Source organism: Hydra vulgaris, chromosome 13 (assembly GCF_038396675.1).
Source record: "Hydra vulgaris chromosome 13, alternate assembly HydraT2T_AEP".
Taxonomy (NCBI): Eukaryota; Metazoa; Cnidaria; class Hydrozoa; order Anthoathecata; family Hydridae; genus Hydra; species Hydra vulgaris.
Window position 1 is genome coordinate 44,177,794 of NC_088932.1, and position 22,496 is coordinate 44,200,289.

Here is a 22,496-nt window from a genome sequence, read left to right on the forward strand (position 1 = left end):
TAGTTATCACCTAGTTGTTCTTTTATATCATCAAAGTGGTTGTGATGAATAGGACAAAGTTGAGGATTTTTGAGTAAATTATTAAATTGACTGTTTTTAGAACATTTTTCAATACTGTAAGAATTTATTGTTATCCTTTCAGAATCGAGTACATTTTGTAGAAAATCATATGATTTTTTATCTGTAAAATGTTCTTCTTCTACACAATCAGATTAAGGTGAAGAATTTCCAGACTTGTGTTCATAATATTTGTATCTTTGAGACACTTCATCAAGCGCACACTGCGCAATTGTTATGAATTTTTTTAATGATGCTATCAACGCGATTTATTTTAAATAAAAAATATATATAAAACTATTTTTAAAAATTGATTTTTTTATACTTTTTTATTCATTTTATTAAAAGAATTCACTTCTTTTTTTAATAAAAAAGCATTTTTTTTTTTAGTTGTGGTTGTTAGGTTTTGAATTTAATATTAATCGAGAGATCCATACATGGGGAAGTAATTGCATAAGAGAATTATGTTTACGTTCAATTAGCGATAAGAAGTTTTTTCATACACACTTAATACCTTGTGAAAAGTTCGAAAACTTGGAAGAAAAAGATAAAAAAACATTTTTATACTGTCTGAAGAATATTCACATTAGAGTGCTATCCCACTTTCAAATATACCAGCGAAATCATACTTTGCTGCTCCGTTGAAGATAACTTAAAATCAATATTTTCAAAATTCGAATATAATCTCGTGTTTTATAAAGGTGGCAACATGGAGAAAGATGTGTTGTCTACAATAAAAGAGCAAAAAATATATACATTTGATTTAAATAGATTACTATTTCCAAAATTGTGTAAACTAACTACTTATTTTGACTTTGAAAGTTTATGTTTAGAACACTATCAACATAGCTATACGAAAAAATATACTCACGAACACTGTCCAAAATATGAAACATTTATGTTTGCATATTATTTAGAAGATTTTGTTAATGGTTTTATTAAAGCAGGAAACGTACAAGAATATACAGAATTTAGTGTTGGTGAATACGAAAGTTTTATTCGTTTTATAAAAGACAATATTCGTTGCGTACACGTGTTAAAAAAAGACACTTGTAAATGTTTTGACAATATATTTCGTATTAATAAACTTGCATATCAACTTTTTGATATGGAAAAAAAATAAACAAAATATAAAAAATTTCATGTTTATAATCCTTCTTTCGCAGTCACATAATATTTGGTATAATTAGAGTTTCTGTGTAAAGGTTGTTTCGATACTATTTCGTTAGTATTGTAATTATAAACTTCGTCTTCTTTTCTGTATTGAACCATTGAAATGTTAAAGTTTCTTTTATAAGAAAAAAACCATTGAGCAGTAGGAAACATTTCTATTAAACTTTTTTCGTGAAAATTACAACGTTCAAAGGCTTTATAAAGGTAAACTTTATCTCCTTCTTGGTGTACTTTTTTTTCTATAAAATATTCATAAATAGGAGTAGGTGTATAAATGGTGTAATAGGCGTTATGAAAAACTTTATCGTTAAACGAAAAGCAAGGCGATTGGTCCATGCAAGCAGGATAAACGTTTTTTAATATTTCACAATTTTTCTTCAAGTTATCATATTCCCATTTGTTAGATAGATAAGGAAACAAAATATAATACTTCAATGTCAGTTTAAGTTTGCTTTTCCAGGAAGTGCATTGCTTTTCATTGTTTTTTGATTTGTAATAAAGTTTATATACTTTAATAAACTCTTCTAGTTTTTTTTTAGTTCTTCGTGTTGTTTTTCTACTGTTGTCTTGGTTATATTTAAAAATTCATCGTTCATCATGCGACATACTTCAAACATGCTCGTTCTTCATGAAGGTGATTGTTCTGCAAAATTCATATAACGACGAGGAGGTTTTCCAAACAAATGAAGCCAGTTTTCATGTCTTTAGCTATAAAGATATAATACAAATCCTTGTATTTTTCTTCTTCCAAGTTCAACTCCAAGTTAAAATTTTTTAAATAAGTAAATATAATTTCTTGCCATTCTTCATAGGTGTTATTTAAATGGTGAAATTCAAACAACATAGGATGTAATTCATTATCTGGATTAAAAAGTTGAACAGCTTTGATGAGACTATCGTCAAATTGTTTGCTAGTCATTTTGCTAGTCATTTTGCTAGTCATTTTCTCTTTCAAAATTGAACTAGAATTTATTTTTTTTACCCTTTATATCGAAAAATAGAGATAAAAAAAAACAACAAATTTTTTATAAATAAAACAGGTTAATTAATTCAATTAAAAAAATTGCAAAAAAATCTTATTCTTCGTCTTCTTCTGGTACTTCTGGTACTTCTGGTTCAATTTTGGCTTTTTTTGCTTCACTTGCTTTGCTCTTTTCTTTTTCAGCAAACTCGGCGCAGGCTTTTTTCAAATTCTGATTATAATTTCTAGAAACATCATTTTTATTCATAGTGTTGTGGAAAGAAGGTTCTACAGACAATGATCTTTCATACTCTGTAACATGAATCTCATCTTCTTCTTTTGCTAAACGTATACCAAAACCGTTAAACTTGACTGATTTTAATATGTGGGTTTTATGGTAAGCCACCGTCATATAAGCTTTGTTTTGAGCAGTTTGCATACTATCCATCAAACTTCCCAATACTTTTTTGGTCATTTTGTTGTGATTATATTTAAAAACCACATTATTTGTAATTTAGCCTTTGGACATTTTAAATTTGTTGTTTTCTTTTGTTAATTTCAGTTCGGATCTGAATAAATAATTTATTTTGTTGAGATCGCACATAGTAGCACATAGTAGTAGCAGCTAATTCTGCAAATTTGACATAGGTGTTATCGTTGCAATAAACAGTTTCAAACTCTGATATTTTTGTTTAGTTGTGTTTTGAATAAATTTTTAAATTAAAATGAACTCCTTTTATACTGTTTGAGTTGAAAAGAGAGATTAAAAAAAACAAGTACTAAACAATTTTTTTTTTTTAAATTTTAATTCTTTATGAGGAGTTTAAAGTTCAAAACGTGGCATGATGTACTTTAAACTTTGTACTTTGATACTTTAATTCTATTTTAATGATAGAGATGATGTTGTTATGTCTAACATTTTATATAAAATGAGGGAAAAAAAACTTGTTCAAGTCATCAACATCTTGTGATATAGTCAGTGAGATATAAAAAATTTGTTTAGATTGCGAAAAATGGAAAAGGAAGAAAATGGATATTATGAAAGAACAAAAATGGAAATTGTAATATAAAATACAAACATTTTGATGATAGTGTTCAATTAGAAAAATCTTCAGTTGTAGAAGATTACAATAGAGAATTAGTAAAAAAAATAAATGATTTATCTTTAAATATGTGGATAAATACTGAATTTAATACTAGTTTGCCTTTATTGCCCTATATTAATGAACTTTTTGATAGACCCTTAAACTAAAAGGATTTAAAACAGTTTGAATTTTATTATTATTGGTTTGGGCACTGTGAACTTCGTGAAAAAATATATTTGTTTTGTTTTAATTGTTTTTTTTTGTAAATTAAGTTTTTGTAAAAATTGTATTGTTTCTCATAAGGAAAAAAGAGAACATGTAATTTATTCTTTAGAACAAAAACGCAATGTGTGTATTTAAAATTTTTTTTAGATGATTAAAATAAAAGATGCACATACAAACAAGATCAATGGTCTCTTTACGAAGTAAAAGAGTTTAAAAGACTCGAAATTAGAGATAGTCAAGAATGGTCTTTTTATGAAACAAAAGATAGTGCTTGTTTTGATCTAAGAAGCACAAAGGATTATATACTTCAACCACACCAACGTATTTTAGTAAGCACTGGAGTGTATATTGATTTAATAGACTCAAATTTAGTAGAACAAATATACTCGAAATCAGGTATGGCTCTTAAATATGGTGTTTTGGTGTTAAATTCTCCAGGAATAATAGACGCAGATTATAAAGATGAAATTAAAGTCATGTTGATAACTCATTCAAAAGAAGATTATATTATTAAACGTGGAGATGCTGTTGCTCAAATGGGATTTGTGAAAATGTTTAAAGCTATAAAAAATGTAATACAAATTGAGAGTTGTTCTTGTCGTCAAGTAAAAACGTCAATGATTAAAGATGTAGAAAGAAAGGGTGGTTTTGGTTCTACTGGAAAATAAAATTTATGTAATATTTTTTTATAAATTTTTTTTAAATTTTTAGATAAGTAAAAATAATTATGGCTGATAAACCTTCATTTACCATTTATACTGACAATCCGAGTATTTTATTCAATGGTTTGTATAATGAGAAAATAATGAATTTAGAATTTCGAGTATCCATTTTAGAAGAAATGCACAATATAAATAAACATGGTTGTAAGATATGGATTTTTGAAAATTTTAAAGAGCAATTAAAAAATGAAAGCAAAGTTTATTATTGCGTTCCCTTTTATTATAAAAATTATCAATTTTTAATGAAAATGAATATCAATATGAAATGCGATAACCATAATGAAGAAGAAATTGGTTTTGTATATTATAATGAGATCCACACCTTATGATGCTATATTAAAATGGCCTTTTATAAATCACGTCATTACATTTAAACTATGTGGACCTAATGGTAAACAAATGAAAAAAAGTTTTATTACTAAGAATAATGTGTCTTTTCAACGACTAATAAAAGATGAAGAAAATGTTGGTTATGGCTATTGCAATTTTATAAAAAAAGCAGACATTATTGATTATTTAATTGAAATTAATTGGTATATTAAATGTAGAATTAAATAATTTTTTTATTGTAATAACTTGTAAAAAAAATGTTTTTTTAGACAACTAATTAAATGAATGAAGACGAACATCTTTGGAATACTATTTTCAGACTAAATCGTGAAAAAAATCAAATTAGATTTGCTTAGGATGACATTAAAAAACTAGATTTTGATCACATAGTCGTTTAAAAAGCATACTTGTATATGCACAAAACTTACAACTAATTTCATTTAGTGTTGTACTTGATAATTTGAAAAATATGAAAACAATTTTTTATCAAACTATTGGAAGTATTTCATTAGGTGTATATTCGCTTGTTTTTGCTAATATTCGTCAACAGTGTGAAAGTACATAAGATTATATTAAAAATATGTTATCATACTCACGAAATGGAATATAACTTTAATAATTTATCTGGGTAATTGTAATTATTTTTTTAGATTAACTAATAAAACATGGAAATAAATAATTGGGATTTGGTGGAAAAAGAAAACAATGTTATGTATAATACGTTTCAAAAGGTGTTAAAGTTTTTACAATTGGTTGATGCAGCTCAAATGATCGAAATCAATGATGAAAAAATAAAAGAAATCAAAAATGATGTTTGTGTTATAGATAGTGGTTTATTATCTTATGTTTGGGAGGATGTCGAAATACACAACATGTATTTGACACTTCTTATGGAAATGTTTACAGAGTGCAATAAATCGGTCAATTTGTTTTATCATTATCAAAAAAATGGTGTTATCATAACACCAAACCATAAAAAAATTTAAAATTGTAAAAGATGCTTGAGAAATTATTTTAGAAATTTGATAAAAAGAACAATGGTAACAAGTATTTATTTTCATGATAGTGTTTTGTTTTTGTAATTTTTTATTGTAAATTTTTTAGACAACTAATTAAAAAAATGAATAATGAAAATTGGTCTAAAGATCGCATTCAATGGATTACCAAATGTTGTAAGCTACACCATACTAAATACGAATTGTGGAAAAATTTGGAAAAATTATCACCTGTTTTTTATTTTCATTTTGTTATCGTTAAAGAATTTTTAACCAACGATGATCATCAAGATGGAATATTGGGAGAGTTTGAAAAAATAACGGAAATTATAAATAAAAATACTGAGCCGATAAAAAATTATCTAAATCTACGTAATTTTCTAATAGAATTGATAAATCACATGATTTTCATTTGCAATCTTGCAATTGAAGACGATGAGTTTATAGTAACAAAAGAAAAAGAGGAGTTTTCGAGAAGAGATGAAGTCATGTTCTCCTTTATAAATGATTAAAACTTTTTTAACTTTGTATTTTTCAAAATTTTAGTACTTTAAACTTTGTATTTTTATGGTTACCTAATTAAAAAAAATGGAGTTTCTTCACGAGTTTAATTGTGGAAAGTATATTTCGAATATTTACTTAAAGCTCGATAAACACAATTCTGATATCGCTTATGAATATTGAAAAGTAAAATATTTTATTAATATGGTAGTTATGCTGCTCAGGAGGAGTAGCAGTAGGAGCAAGCAATAGTTTTATGAAACCTGCTGAACCCACATCTCGATATATAGAACTATGTCCATATTGTCAAAAAGCGAAAATTGTTTATGTAATGAACAAAGTAGCGAAAATTGTTTATGTAAATGAAAAAAATTTTATAATTCTTTTTTTTTTTTTTATTGTATTTTTTTTAGATAACATAATAAAAAAATGTCTTTTGAGAATCAAGTTGAGAAATTAATCACTCAACTTTTATTAATATCAGTATTTATGATGAAAGTCAAACAATACGAATGTTAACACAACAAGCTGAATCTTGTCCAAAAGAAAATTGTACTGGTTTTAATGTTTGTGAATCTTGTAAAGAAACTTATGATTACATTCATCGTTATATTCACGAAGAAAAGTATAAAGAAACTGTACTTCAAATATTTAAAAATTATACTTTATTATAAATAAATTTTTTATAATTATTTTTTTAGGTTACATAATAAAAAAAGGATGTATTTTATGAAGGTGAAAATGTTAAAACGAAGATGGAAGTTTTAGTATCGTTAATAATAAAATTGTAAACATAAATCTTGCACCTCTTCTCTTTGAACTCGAGGGTAGTGATATTTACAATAATGTTTGTAATGATTTAGAAAAATGGGGCTGTTTGGAAGATTTTCATCGTAAAGAAATGTCTCAAGAAGAATTTGATGATTTTGTAAAAGAAGTTCGTCAAATCAAACTAGAAAAATTACGAGTTATCAATAATTCAGAAGAAAAAACCTTTGCATTTGAAAAAGAAATTTTATTACAATGTTTATTAGCAATGGCATTTTCAGGATATGTTTTATCTCAACACGATTCAGAAATATGTGAAAAAGTGGCAAAAAAAATAGGCTGTACAGTTTTACAAAATTTAAAAGAAAATCTAAAAATATGTCATTTCAAACTTTGATCGATTTGGGTCACTGTTTTGCTTACGAAAATACTTTTGATCGTATTAACATTAAAATTTTTGCAATTAACAAAAGTAATATCAAAATTCGTTTGTTGCATTCTAAATTAAAATCGCAATATAAAAGTAGTCTTACAGAGTTATTAAAAGTGGAATACGAAAGCGCAAACATTACCTAAGACGATCAAGATTCTCAAAGAGTTTTTATTAACGACGAGGAAAAAAATAAAGGCAATCATCGGACAAATACAAAAAACATTATAAAAATTTGTATTTTTCAAAAAAACAATTCTTTTCATGCTATAAGCATGTTGAATGAAAAATTTTCTACTGTACACTTTTTTGCTAACAAGTCACGTGTTCTTTTTCAATGTTCAGAATGCGGACAAAAATTTACTAGAGAGACACATGAATGTGGAGGTTATTATATACCGGATAAATTTACATACAGCGATTGCATTAGTCACTATCGTCCGCAAAATTTATTTGTGTGCCAAAGTAGAAACTTGTTTCCTTTTTTAATGACATTTAATTGTGAAACGAGTATTACAAAGTCTGAAGAAAATGCCACTTCCAAAGTCAAACCTTTATCTGAGTTGAGTTATCATTGTCATTCCATCGTCATTCAATGCATTCATGAAACATTAGCGAGAGAATGTTTTGGTTTGGATAAACAAGGACACGTGATCACTCAATGGATTTTTTATTATAAAAAACACTATTGAAAGTTTAGAAAGAAATCCTTTAACGTGTCTACCTGCCTATTTTCAACCAGGAGTTTCTATACTTCACAAAACACACAGACGCATATTGTGGGAAAAGCTAAATTCAACTCGTGAAAATAATGAAAATTTAAAAATGGAATTGCGAGTTTACGATTTAATAGCTTTAGCTGATACTTTTGTTCGATTTGCTTATGAAATATGTTTACCGCGTTTTCAAAATTTAAATATATCATCTGAAGATAGAAATTTAATATGGGAAGAAGAAAATCCGTTTTGTTCTATTTGTAGATACCCTGCAGACAAAATACGTCAATCTGATGTTTTTAAAAATAAATTTTCTCGCATGACTCCTCAAGAAATTGAAAGGTTAAATCACACAAATTTCGTATTTATAACGACAAACGAACTCAATTTGTTAATATTATGTTTCAAAGAGTCGGTCGTTTAGAATTGTTCATGTTACCTTTGAATGCTCAAAATTATTTAATCAACGACAATGCGGAAAAAATAAAACAAGATTTATTTCAAGTATTGAGTTTGTTTTACATTTGATGTAGATGGTGGGAAAAATTTTAATACCTTCCTGCTATCAACGGTTTGTTAAGTGATTATGTGAGAATAACGAGTGGAGAACTTGCAGATTATATTAAACAATTGGCTTCCCTTATCATGACTGATCAACAACTCGAAATAAACTTTAATCAAGACAATGTTTAATTGTTAAATGATCCCTACTTTTTAATCAAAATCTTTCGCAAATGCATCAACGAAGTAGCCGGTCAAAATACAAACAACCTCTATTTTTTGTTTCTCATGAGAAAGTTGAAGCAACCCGTCTACGAATTATGGTATCATTGCATATTGGTTTTTTCAAAAAACAATTTGAAAACAAATTTAGTTTATCCGATTTTATTCAAGATGAAAAAAATAGAGAAAAAGTTTTAAATAAATTTTTTTCTCAACGCTTTTCAAGATTATCTAGTTATTGATCACGATCATTCTTCAGGTCGAGTTTATGGATTAGCTCATGATTATTGCAACAAAAATATAGGCAGATATAGTCAACATTTATCTTGTCCAATTTTTGCTCACAACGCTTCTTTTGATAACCGTATTATGATTGTAAAAGGTTTAAAATTTTTTTTGGATATTCCGTTATACGATCATTTGACTGAATCTGAAACAACACCTTTTAACGCTTTTAAAAAATATAGCAGCATGGAAGATGTTTTTGTTATATCTAAAAATGTGAGCAAAGTGAATATTATTTGCATTGGTAAACATATTAAAATTGTAGATAGCTTGAAAAATTTAAATTGTTCCTTAGAACAAGCCAGTAGTGTGTCATCTCAAAAACCTCAAAATCAAGTTGTCAACACCATGTTGCATTATTTACGACCTTTTCATCCTGAAATTAATCATTTAACCGACAATCGAGAGTTTAAAAACTGTTTTATTAAAAAAACATTATTTCCTTACTCGCAAACAACAGACGAACTTTAAACATTGAATATAAAACATTTCTGCCCATTGAATTATTTGCTCAAAACGATTTAATGAGGTCTAAAAATGTGCAAGAATTAATGAAAAAAATCAAAGAAGCTTATGAAGGCGTTCAAAATTTGTGAAACTTTTTAAATTTAAAAACTTTAAAATCCTTATTGCATATTTATACTGTGCTCGACACGATAGTATTAGGTTCTGTTATAAATGACTTTAATGATAGAACATTTGAATTTACAAAATTTCATATTCTTAATCATGTTAGCATTTTTAATTATACAAGCAAATTAAATTCTGCCATCAGCTTAACTCCTGTTCAATTTCCTCCAACCAACGATTATCAAAATATGATTGAAAAGAGTATTCGAGGCGGCATGTCAACCAACAGTACACAAAATTACGCCATTGATATAGATTACTTTGAACCTAAAATAAAAGAACTCAAATTAAACAGTGCATTAAGAGCTTGTTTAATTTTTATGGACGAAAATGGTCAATACGGTGGTGCTCTATTAAAACCTTTACCTTTTGACATGAAATATTCTTTTGATTTGGAATGTACTACTTTAGACGATGTGATTCGAAAATATCATCGTGTTAATTTAAACGGATTTTCAACTAGTGCTTTAGTCCATTGTCAAATTACCATGAAACCAGAGTATCAATATCAAGTAGGAGGTTTTTCACCCATGGTAGAAAAAGAATTTATATCATTACAAGATTATTCTCCAATCGAAACTGCTTCTAAACGTCATCTCAAAAACAACAGAAAATATATTATAGAAAAACACAAAACCATTTAATTGATCATGAAATTAAGTTCGCATGAAACGTGTGAATTTTTAGACACTTTGATATGGTTGACTACGTGTTGTGGATGTGTTGTGGAAAAATTTTACAAGGTACTCCCATTATTGCGTTATCCTTTAGCTCAAAAAATGATAAAAGAAACATGGAAAAAAGAAAAGAAGCCATTAAAAAGGGAGACAAAGTAGTCGATGCTTCTTGCAAATTACAAATTAACGGTCATTACGGAACATTAAGTCAACAAATTGCGCAAAAACTAAATACATCTTTTATCAATCACGAAGAAAAAGCATTTCAAAACGTCATTGAAAATTTTCAAAATATTCGCCATATTTTAATTCGAGAAGGTCAAACCAATGAAAATATTAAATTGTTACTCCCTTTTCATTTTCAAAATTTATTATATAACGGACCCATGTTTATTGGTGTTGTACCCAAAAGATATAAATTAGACGTTTTTGAAAAAAAAGTATGTTTAGATTATTATGACACTCTCGATTTTAATTACGACGATTATTTTAAAGAAAATCTTTTCAATTTGATGAGCAATGTCAAAACCAAAAGTATTTTATTTCACGATTAAAACAATCATTATGAAATGAAAAATGTGTTTGAACTTTTAAAAACAAAATATCATAAAAATGTTCTCATTTAACAACCAGCGAAAAATGCAAACTCATTAATAAAAATTTACATATTGTGGCTTCACAAATTTTATCTTATGCTAAACTCAACGTGGGACGTTTTAGTTTGGAATTGGGACAAGTATAAAGTCCGTTAAGATTGTATTTCACGTCCGTTAAGATTGATTCTCATCACTCTTAACGGACGTGAAATAATTCATGAAGGATTTTTAAGTTGTTGTATCGATTATTTGATTGATTATTTACGTTTTGCGTGTCACGTAGGATGTTATGAAGAAGATTGTGTTCATTGTGAAAATTACAATAGAGTATATTATAATTGCACTTGTCTATTAGATAAAGAAGAATAATGGAGTTTTATTTTTTTAATTAAACGTTAACAACCCAACAACTTGAAAATAAATTAAAAGAAATTAACTTAAATCATTTTTATTTGCAAAAAAACTTAGTCGAATATTTACAACATACAGGAGAATCTCATACTTCTCGTATAATTTTAATTACTCCACACAGCACTCAATTAATCCCTGAAGAAATTTTAACTGGTTCTACTGAATGTTTTCTTGAATATTTAAATAAATTGTTAACCCTTTATTGTTCACTATGTGCAGACATTGAGTAAAAAAATATTCCTTTGGCAAAAAACATAGTTTTATATCATTAATTGCAAATGAGAATTTTTTTTTTTTGCTACCATTAGTAGTTTTCAAATGGCAAATGACCGCCATTTGGCGGTTATGAACCGTTAAGGAAAAATCACACAAAAAATTATGTTTCAATAAAGAAACCTTAAACAAATCAAAATAATTACTTTACATGAAAAGAATAAAAACAATTGTTTTTTTTTGCTTAAACATAAACAAATGTTGCATTTTTTGCAAAAAATTCTGCTGTTTCTAACCTTACATAGGCGACAATTAAGTTTTTTCTCACGATGTTCAGGCCAATGATTTAAACAATCAAGCTGAATATCTTTATTTGGTAAAGGAATTGAATTCTTTCGCTTTTGTGGTGTCACATCCTTACACAATTTTCTTTTAGATTGCCTGCCAACTGCCACTAGGGGTTTCTCTGCATAAGACAAGCTAGATACAATTTGTGTTGTAAACTGAAGTAATGTCAGCTGTTATTTTTAGCAATATTTAATTGATTGCAATGACGCCTGTAAATCAACCAACCATTAACTTTACAAATGTCAATGCAGTGAAACAATATTTTAATGTACCACCGCTTGGTTTTAATATTAGTGCGATAAAGTGAAATTAACATGTCACATAAATCTACACCTCCCATGCATTGGTTATATTCTTTTACTACTAATGGACAGTTTATGTTGACAAAGTTTTTTTCAGTGCGATTCCATCTTTTAACATCTGATATTGAATCTGGATCACAATATGTTGAGCATAAATTGACACATTTAATATCGTACCATCTGGGGATTATTATTCCTGAATTAATATCACATTTATATGCATGGCTTCCTCTTCCTTTTTTTCTCATTTCACTTTCAGTTGGTAAATAACACCCTTGCATTCTATCATTTCTAATTGTTGCTGTTGTAAGAATGCCTAATTTGTTCAAATGTAAACATAAACCAAGACTGCAAAACCAATTATCAAAGCAGAGCTTAAAGTTTTGATTTTTTGGGAAGGATTCTATTAATCGTTTAACAACATATGAGCCGTTACATTTTTCAGAGCCAATTGCTGCAGCACCAGTATATAAGAAAAAGTCATATCTAATTCCTGAAATTCCACTACGAACAAAGATTTTGAAACCCCACTTCACTGGCTTTTTAGGATTGTATTGCCTTATTCCACTATAACGAGTTTTGGCTGGAATTATTTGCTCGTCAATAGAGTGCCCAGTTTCTGGTTCTATAGAAAGACAATTTTGACGAACATGATCTAGTACAGGTGCAATTTTATAAATTTTGTTATGTTTATTAACTGGATCATTAAGTCTTGAGTTATCAGCTGCATGTAAAAATTCTCTTATTTTTTTATATTGAGACAAAGACATATGAGATCAGCTATTTTAGGATATCGCGTCTCCGTTGACCAATACATATAATATGCTGGCAATTTGAAAATAGACATGTACATTTGTATTGCAATAAACTGCTTCAATTCAGTTTCTGTTACATTAACAGATTTAGAAGATATTTGAACACTGTAAAGATTTGTTTGTTCAGCAAGTAAGGTAAACAAAGTATCTTTCCAAAACATTTGAAAATATATCAATGGGGTAAAAGTATCAACATTGTTAGGTGGAAGACTAAATTCACAACCAGAAAAAGTAGTGTCTCTTATAGGTGGTCTTTTATTACACCATTTATAATTATGAGTTATTGGCTTTGGTAATGTGGATGAAGAAGTTTTCTCATTTGTATTTGGCTTATCTGGAGTTGTAAATTCAATATTAATTTCATCTTCCAAAAGAATATCTGCAGTCATACATTGCTCTTCTTCACATATACTTATCTCATCATTTATATGGGTAACCAAAAATAGATTATTATCGTCCTCTTCATCACTACTAAGTTCCAAATCTGAAAGCTCAGACTCTGAACCTGGCTCCAAAATATGTTGAATAGCTTCATTTAAGTCATAGCGTATTTTGCTTTGTTTATTCATTTTATTATCTAAATGAAACTGTGATTTATAGAAATGTGATTTATAGACAACAACATATGTGTAATTATTTATATGGTTTGTTTACTCTATATAAGTTATTATTTTCCTAATAAACTTTTTTTTCTAAATTGATATTAAAATAGTTGTTACAAAATATGTAAATAACACGATAGAGAAATTTTATTTAACTTTAAAATTATTTGTTAGTAATACATTTTGTAAAAATTGTTTTATTATCATATTTTGTTTTAACTGTGTTTTTAATAGGTTTTACCATAAAAATTACAAAGTAAGGAACAATAAAGTGTATCTAACATTTGATAATAACTATGTGTTTCTTTAACATCAGTTAGATGTTTCTAAAATAATAGTAATGTCTTTCTAATATTTAATATCTGTAAAAGTTAAACCAAAACAGTTTTATGTTTTGGTCCAAAAACGAATCGCCGTAGTTCATAACAGCCAATTGGCGGAATCGAAATAACTGATGAGATATTGATCACATAAACAAATATTACAAACTTGGACAAGAATGGACATAAAAAAATTATTTTAAACCGTTTTTTGTAAAAAAATTTTTGTAATTAAAAAAAAGATATAAATTAAAAAAAAATTGTTGCTTTATTAATAGTAAAAAAAATGGAAGAAAAAGAAGAAAAAACTTTTGAACAAAAAAATGAAACTGTAGAACAACCTACAGAGAAACCGTAAGAAAAAAAAGATGCTAGATCAAAAACCGAAATATTAAACGAAAAAAGGTTTTCATTATTTTTATTTAAATAGAACATCAAAAGAAACTGAACACAAAGACGACGAAACCAATTTACAAATTAAATTGAATATTTTTAAACCTACTCAAGATGTATATCCTGAAAATACAATTAATACAGGACCTACAAACAGTGGAAAATCAACAATGGCCAGAGAATTATTACATTCTGGAAAATTTCCTGATGCTGAAATGTTGTTTGTAATACAAATGAGAGAACCGAGCGAATGTCAACACAAAACATGGAAAAATATTATCGAATCTTCAAAAAATAATTTAAAAGCTTATCATATTATAACAGTCAACAGTCCAGAAAATTTAGATTCAGTAATACAAAGAGCCATTGGTTTTTCAAAAGATAATAACGGTATTCAAAATAGCGATCATCAATTATTAAAAACAATACTTTTATTCGATGATATTAGCGCATTTGGTTTAAAAAGTCAACTATATACTAGAGCATGTTCTAGCGGATCTCATCACAGAGTAGGTACCATTACCATTTTTCTTTCGGTACCTTCTAAAGCCAGTCAATGTTGGAACAATTTAGTGTCTCATTACAAATGTATTATTTCTTTTGATAACAACAGTGGGATTAAAATAATATTTAAAAACGATTTTCCTTATACTGGCAAAATGCATCATCACGTTATAAGCAATTTGTTGAATAAAGAAACTTTTAATCAACACGGACATTTGGCTTTATTTAAAAGAAACTCTTCGGTTGCACGCTTGAGAAACAGATTACGAGTAAAGAAAAAAAAGTATTTATTCCAGTAGACGCTCAAGGTAAATTTAACTTTGATTATAAAGACATGAGCGTGAACAAAAAAATTGTTAGTTTTCAATCCTTTCCCTATGTGAAAGCGCCAAATTTAAAAAATCATTATTATCTCAAATCTCATCACAACAACTATAATCAAGAGAAGGAGAATAAACCCGACGAGGAAGATAAAAACGATATAAATAAGGAAAAAGAAAATCCGCTAAAAAAAAGAAAATGGAGTGAAAGCGAAAGAGCAACACAACTACTCGAAGAAATCAAAAGACAAAAACGATATGGATTGTGCGAATCTTTAGACGAATCTACAGACGAATCTTCAGACGGTGGACCCAGTTCTGATTCTGAATCATTGGGAAAGTGAAGAATTTTTACGAATTTTACAAAACGATTACGAATTATGCAATCCTTCAAACAAAGCGTGTAAACGTCAAGCCATGAGACAAAAGTTGGCTGTTCGAGGACAAATTTTTATCCCCAAAATGAATAGAAGAAAAGACATTGACGAAAACGAAATTAAGGTATGGATGAAAGAAATTTTTAGACGTTTTAATGCTGAAAAATGTTAAAATGCGAATTTTTATCAGATCACGAAAGGCAACAAATAAAAAACGCTTTACAAGAATAAGTTTGTATAGAAATTAATTTCTTTGTCAAAGAATATTTATATCCGTATCCAAAATTTAACGAAAACGGAAAAGTCATCATGAAAAAAGAAAAAATGAAAGATAAAAATCAAGCTATATCAGACTTTGTTTATAACAATTACGACGTTTTAAAAGAATATTTTAACTATACTCGTTTTAAACTTTATCACGAAATTATAAATTATTATGCTAATAAATTATTCTCATTCGACACTATACAACCTACAAAAACTGTAATCGATTTATTAAGACAGCAGTTTGACGTTGATTATTGTCAAAAAGAATTGTATTTTCAAAATAATTTGTATTTTTATGAAACATGAATAGATATAGACCTTATCACGAGTCTCTTTTATTAATTTTACGTAAAGTATTAGCTAAAATGCCTCCATAATGGATGTTTTTAATAAAAAGTTATTACAAATGGATGAACAAGAAAACACACAAGTAAACCTAGAATCTGAAGAAACAAACAGATCTGATTTGTCTCAGCTTATTCAGAGATATGATTTACCTTCTTCTCTTAATTATGCCAATCCCATCAATATTGAAAATCATATAGCTGGAGAAGTGAGGTTTAAACAAAATTTAAAAGCTTTGTTACCTCTAGATACTATGCTCAACAGCGATCTAGCTACATGTTTAATCACCGATCAAGAAAAATGGAAAACAAATCTCAACGTGGGAGGAGATGCTTACGCTTGTAAAACCATTTTAAATTTAAATAAACAAAGCGAATTCAATGATCAAATCGATCAAAGAAACATAAGCGAATCTTTAAGAATGTTGAGAAATTTAAAAAGATTTTCTTTTCAAGACAGCTCTTAGTAATACACCTCCTCCCTCTATTCAATCTACATTAAACACTTTCCCGCCTTCTACTACTTTAAATACTATTCCATCGACTCATAAAAAAAATTTATTCTTAATAAACTCTTAATAAATTTTTATTTTTTCACGAAACAGCCAATATGAGCGAAATTTTAGAACAGCTTTAGAGAAACGAATCTGTAAAAAAAATTCCAAACTTACCTAAACATCTCGTCGATATGTGTAAAAATCAAGGCAATTATCGGTTTCGATCACATCAAATTTCTTTACGCATTTACAAACCGAGAAACGAAACAGCCACTCTGAACAATTTAAAAATTTATATTTTATATCAAGCCAATGTTGTAGATGTAGAAGAATCCATAGCTAGTATTGTTAACAACGTCACCAACTTTGCTTTTGAAAAAATAAACGATCCAAAACAATATTTCTTTTATGCTAACAAATTTTTAACTTAACTAACCTCTTCTCACGCTGTAGCTAGCATGAGAATAGCAGCCGATTATTACCAAATAAGACAACTGACGTTTGCAAAATGGTGGAGTTTTATTAAAAAATACAACATACCCTTCCGAAACGAAACTAAATTAACATCCGAAGGTGTATATTCTGGCGCTCTAGCTCGATATCCTTACACTGTCATGACTTCTAGTTTTATAGAAAGCGAATCCATAACCGATAAATATTTTGGTGGAAACAGAGCTTTTGAAATGTTATCACAAACAAAGGACATTATTTAACAAAGATGTATTCAATATGGCAAAATGTTTCGAGGTTTCAAATTTGAAATTTTGAGAGAATACATTCAAGTGAACAGTTATTTACAACCTATAAAAGATATTTATGTTCGAATGTTAAATAACTATGTCAAAAACGCATTAGCCAACAGACCCATCGGAGAAACTATGCTCTATATAACATTCAAAACTTTTTTCAACCCTGTACCTTCTTTACCTTTTAGAGATGTAACAGATGTAGTCCTATTAAAAGAAGATGTAGAGCAAACTTGTGCTAAAGGAGGAACGTTGGGATTATTGCAACATATTAAATCAAATTCAAATCAATTTTAAAGCACAGAAAATACAATCAAAGAAAAATGTTTACTCGAAATGTTGATGATAATGGGTACATTGTATAATTCTCAACCTGGTCGTTTAAATTCACTTTTAATATCTTATAAAAAATGTTTTAAAATGGAATCTTATTATATTGAAAATTTTGCCAACGCTTTAAATTTACTTACCAATTTTAAAAAAAGAAATTTATTCACTCGTCTTTTAACAAGGTCTTCCTTGTTAGAAATTTCTACACCCAAAAAATAACAACGAACACGAGCATCCAATCCTTGTTTAGCTCAAATAGAAGCTAAAAAAGAAAAAGAAACTACTGAAACAACTAAAACAGAACCTACTGAAACACCTGAAAATGATCCCGAATAATTAGGTGCTACTGCGTTACCAGAACCTATAGGAGCTACTGCTAGCGCTATTGATGCTAGTGAAAGTGTCATAACTACAAAAGAACGACTAGGATTAAAAACAAAACAAATAGAAACGAGATCAATGAGAAAAAGAAAAGAAGAACGAAAGCCATTCTAACAAATAAATTTTTTTTTCAAAAATGGACAACGAGTTGAGAGATCCTATTGATAACTTTGTAGAAGATCAACTGACTAAATTATCGAGTCTTTTGTTTGCTTTAACAGACGTACCCAAAATTAAAAAAGTTTTGCTTCAATTGGACACTTTAAAAAAAATCCAAATGATTTGAAATTTTATGAACAATTAAGAACGCTTTTAGAAAGTTCCATCTATGCCAAATGGAACGGTCTCATAACAGCTTGATCGCACGTCACTTTACTTTTTAAAAAAACAATAGATGTCAACGTTAAATAACAAGCGCCTTGGAAACCTTATGTTTACGAAACTCATCAATATTCGTACGATAGACCTCGGCAATATTTTCAAGCTGATTTGGCCGACATGAACAGTTTTAATTTAAATTTTGCTCCACATCGACCAGAATTTTGTTTAGTTGTGGTAGATGGAGTATCTAAAAAAGCATATTTGAGAGTCACCAGTAAAAAAACTGCCGATAAAGTGCTGAGCAGTTTTAATCATATTTTTGAAGATATTAAAAGAGACGATAAATATTTTATCTACTTGCGAACCGATCAAGGTGGAGAAGTTTTTAACAACAAAATGGAAGAATGGTGTGATGAACAAAACATTGTTCATTTTGGTTCTAAAAATAATGGAAAAGCTTACTTGGCCGAGTTGACAATAGGACGTTTAAAACAACTTTATCAAAAATTAAAAAAATAAGGCGAACTTCAAAAAAGCAATTGGAGTTTTTATATCGAGGATATGGAACAAAAACTCAACGAAAAAGAAAGAGTGACAAGTGGAATAGCTTCTGAAGATTTGGATGCTGACGATGCCAAAGGTAAAGCTCTTCGTTTAGTCGATCAATACCGCGACGACAAAAGACAAGGTCTTTATTTTTCTTCCAACATGTTAAATCGAGTAGAAAAAGAATACAAAAACGAAAAATTAAAAATATACAAACCTCTCTCCGTTGGAACCGAATTTTATTTAAAAAATATAAAACAGATCCCAAAGACACCTTTAGCAAGTCGACTACTCGTAATTAACCCTATTGGGACACTACCCAATAGGGTTGATTACGAGTTAAAAAGTAATTATTATCAAAGTCTCTAAACGCACTTACCCTTTAGTAGGAGGTTATTTACCCGTTTATATATATAAAGTAGGAGTAGTAGGTGATTTAAATACGACTTTCAAATTAAAACGAGAAGACTTATTACCTATTAACGAAGAAGATAAAGACATTTATTATAAAAACTTCAGCGAATATGTTAATACTTTTTTTAAACCTATGAAGAAAAGACTGCAAGAAAAAAAAAAAAAAAGAAAAAATGAACAATTTAACGTTTGACGATGTTTTAGATGTAAATAAATATGATTGTAGCACGTATTGTTTTAGCGAAATTAAAAATAAAAATGAAGCTAGCGTGCATTATAATGTCTTGAACGATTTTAGTTTACCCTTAACTCCTAACGATATCGAGAAACCTACATTTAAAAATAATACCATTTTACATTTAGCCAGTATGAACGTACCTACTAATTTAACTCGAGTAGACGAAAACCTATCCTTCTCTGAAAACGTTTACGGATTAAGAATGGAATCCAAACCAGCTATAAAAAAATTGTTTTCCGATGTTCAAAGCGATATGATTAGTAATCCTACAAGACCCATACAATATTTTTATCTTGTTACTAAAAATGTTGTCTTGTACGCCAATCATATACCTTTCTCAGGTGACACGTTTCCTAGCTATGACATATTAGATATGGAAAACATGACTAGCGATCATTTGAGTTATATGTGGACCTTTTATACGACAAGTGGAGGTAAACTTTTTGGCGTTATGACACCCAATAACGGACAAGATGATTTTTTTATTAGAAAGTTGGAGCTTTATAATTCAAAATTAAATAAAGTTTTATATTTTTCAGACTTTTTTTCAAGTTATTATAATAAAAATGGTCAAATTTCTTCAACAAAATATTTTAATCCAAAATATTTATTTGATCCTTTAACTGAACTTCAATACAAAACAGCTGTAGTCAATATGCCCATGATAAAGTTTAGTTTAGATACAAACAACAATGTTCAACAAAATTTATTTAACGTCAATACATCCCCATTAAATAGTAGAACCAACTATAATTTGTTATGGTATTATAAAAAAGAAACGAATATGCAAGTAACCCTTCTTTTTTACAACCTATTAGATCTAGTATATCCTCATACGTACAAGGCAGAGGCTTATCTTATTTTGGTTTTTTTTCAAACTGAACATCTGTAAGTGCATACGTTGAAGAAGATTTTACCAAATTATTACAATTTGATTATAATCCATTGCTTTCTCAATACGAAAATATATTCAATGTTTCATTGAATACACACGCTAGTGAAAATTTTGTAATATATACAAAACATACAACTTTAACAGCCTCGCAAATAATCGCTATTTCACTAGAAAGACAGATTATTTTAAACGGTATAGAAGAGACTTTTGTTAGACCTTTTATTCATATCGTGCTGACAAGCAATTATAAAAATCCATCATTGCCTTTCGGAGGAGGTCTAATTGATGGAATAGTATTTACAAGACCGTTAACTACAGATGATAATATTCTCAGCGTTCATTTAGATATTTATATTAATAACCTTTTACCTATTGCAGAAAGCACAAAATCAAAAATGAAACACATTGTACCGTGGCAAATTGCTTTTTTTACTAAAAATAATAACCAACACCAACGTCATACCAGTAGAAGGCAACATTTATAATGTAGAAACAGATCTCCAAAATTTACCTCCTGAATCCACACCCTACACAGAAAATGTTCGTATCAACGCCTTATAGAAAATTTGGAATGATCATGTTGATACTAAAAATCCTATATCCCGGAGTTTATACCACTGAAAAAATAGTGCTGCCACATTTGCTGGTATAATTAAAGCTGCTTTTGCAAGTATTCGCGCACAAACGGCGACCAAAATTCTATATGTTACATCATCCGAATTAGGAACAGAACCTGCAGAATTATTAACAAGTTTTTATCAAATTTGGTTTTAATTTACATCGCAAAGAAAATATTATCGTTACACTTTAAAATATACTTTTAGCTTCTTTACCTTTACCTTTTTTATCGTCGATCAAGTCATATGGCCTGCAAGTCATATGGCAAAAGAATTAAAAATGATGGATTTTTTACCGAAAGCTTAAACATGACAAACAATTTACTCAATCTCAATTTAAACAACTTGCCAATCATTCTTATGCAGGACCCGATTTTAACATGTTTCAAATCAACCTTTGCCAATCATACTTATGCAGGACCCGATTTTAACATGTTTAGTAAATATCTTACCAATAAACTAAAGGGTGTGCCTTCATTTATTCCCGAACCTATAGACGGAACTTCAAATTATTATACTTTTTTTTTTTACCCTCCTTCCAAAGAAAATTATTATCACCCATTAAATTGAGCACATACCTTTTGAGAGGCATGTTGGATGTTCAAATGAGTCATAATTCTTATTCAGATTATTATATAAATTATCTTTCCTCAAACGGAGTCATTAGCAATCCCGAAATAAAAGGTACTCACTTACAAGTATTACCTTCAAATTTACCCGATGACATTTATAAAATATGGACAAGCGATAGCGCTTTAATAACTAAATACAACGCAAAAACTTTTATTGAAGTTTTATTATATTGCGAACAAATCAAACCCAAAGTACCTCTCCTCACTACAACTAGTTTCGAAAGAGCTACAACACCGACTCATAAAACATGGTTAAATAGTGTCAAAGCCATTTTACACGGAAATAATCCAGCAGAATTGGTATTTTATTGCCTTTCGCTCAACGAACAATTTATTTATCAAAAAAAGAGTGACGGTACTATTATACAAACTTGGGCAGACAGTTTACCATTAAAAAATATCATTTTTAAAATGTATCAACCTGTTGGAAACAATCCTATACCTTATACTTTACTTTTACAAAGAGATCAATACAGTTTACCACAACAAATCAATCCCTTTACTATGCAAGTGGATCAAAATATGACCAACGCTATGAGTCTTGATTTTAAAATTCAAAAAAAAATTAGCTTTCTTAAGATGCACTCTTGTTCAAATTAGTAATTTTAATATCAACGTTTCCAATTTTCCTACTGCTACAGACGCTTATATTTTTATCAAATGTGATCAAGCTAGTCAATGTGGAATGTACACAAATAAAACTTTTGTACCCGGAATTGTTGCTTTTTTTAACTTGTTAGACTTTACCAATCCTACTCAACTCGCCACCAATATTGATTTTACAAAAAC

At 28.5% G+C, this 22,496-nt stretch overlaps 2 protein-coding genes across 2 annotated transcripts; one reads left to right on the forward strand and one right to left on the reverse strand.

The window, feature by feature from the left end:
* The first annotated feature begins 3,220 nt into the window (after window positions 1-3,220).
* On the forward strand, window positions 3,221-4,169 carry LOC136089915 (deoxyuridine 5'-triphosphate nucleotidohydrolase-like). Its single transcript, XM_065816014.1, has 2 exons — window positions 3,221-3,252; window positions 3,665-4,169. Exons 1-2 carry the CDS (start codon window positions 3,221-3,223, stop codon window positions 4,167-4,169), a joined length of 537 nt encoding a protein of 178 aa, XP_065672086.1.
* A 7,492-nt stretch (window positions 4,170-11,661) lies between these two features.
* Window positions 11,662-13,532, reverse strand: LOC136089916 (piggyBac transposable element-derived protein 3-like). The gene is made up of 4 exons (XM_065816015.1): window positions 12,917-13,532; window positions 12,119-12,872; window positions 11,800-11,978; window positions 11,662-11,681 (listed from the first exon to the last, which is right to left on the reverse strand). The coding sequence occupies exons 1-4, from the start codon at window positions 13,530-13,532 to the stop codon at window positions 11,662-11,664; spliced, it is 1,569 nt and encodes a 522-aa protein (XP_065672087.1).
* Window positions 13,533-22,496: the final 8,964 nt, after the last annotated feature.

Bases quoted from the DNA above. Each gene is read 5' to 3' on its own strand.
- LOC136089915 (XM_065816014.1), top strand. From the start codon at position 3,221: ATGGATATTATGAAAGAACAAAAATGGAAATT. The intron at 3,253-3,664 runs GTAATATAAAAT...TTAAAATAAAAG, and splicing joins AAAGAACAAAAATGGAAATT to ATGCACATACAAACAAGATC.
- LOC136089916 (XM_065816015.1), bottom strand. From the start codon at position 13,532: ATGAATAAACAAAGCAAAATACGCTATGACTTAAATGAAGCTATTCAA. The intron at 12,873-12,916 runs GTCTTTGTCTCA...TTTTACATGCAG, and splicing joins TAAAATAGCTGATCTCATAT to CTGATAACTCAAGACTTAAT. The intron at 11,979-12,118 runs GTACATTAAAAT...AATTGTATCTAG, and splicing joins AATATTAAAACCAAGCGGTG to CTTGTCTTATGCAGAGAAAC.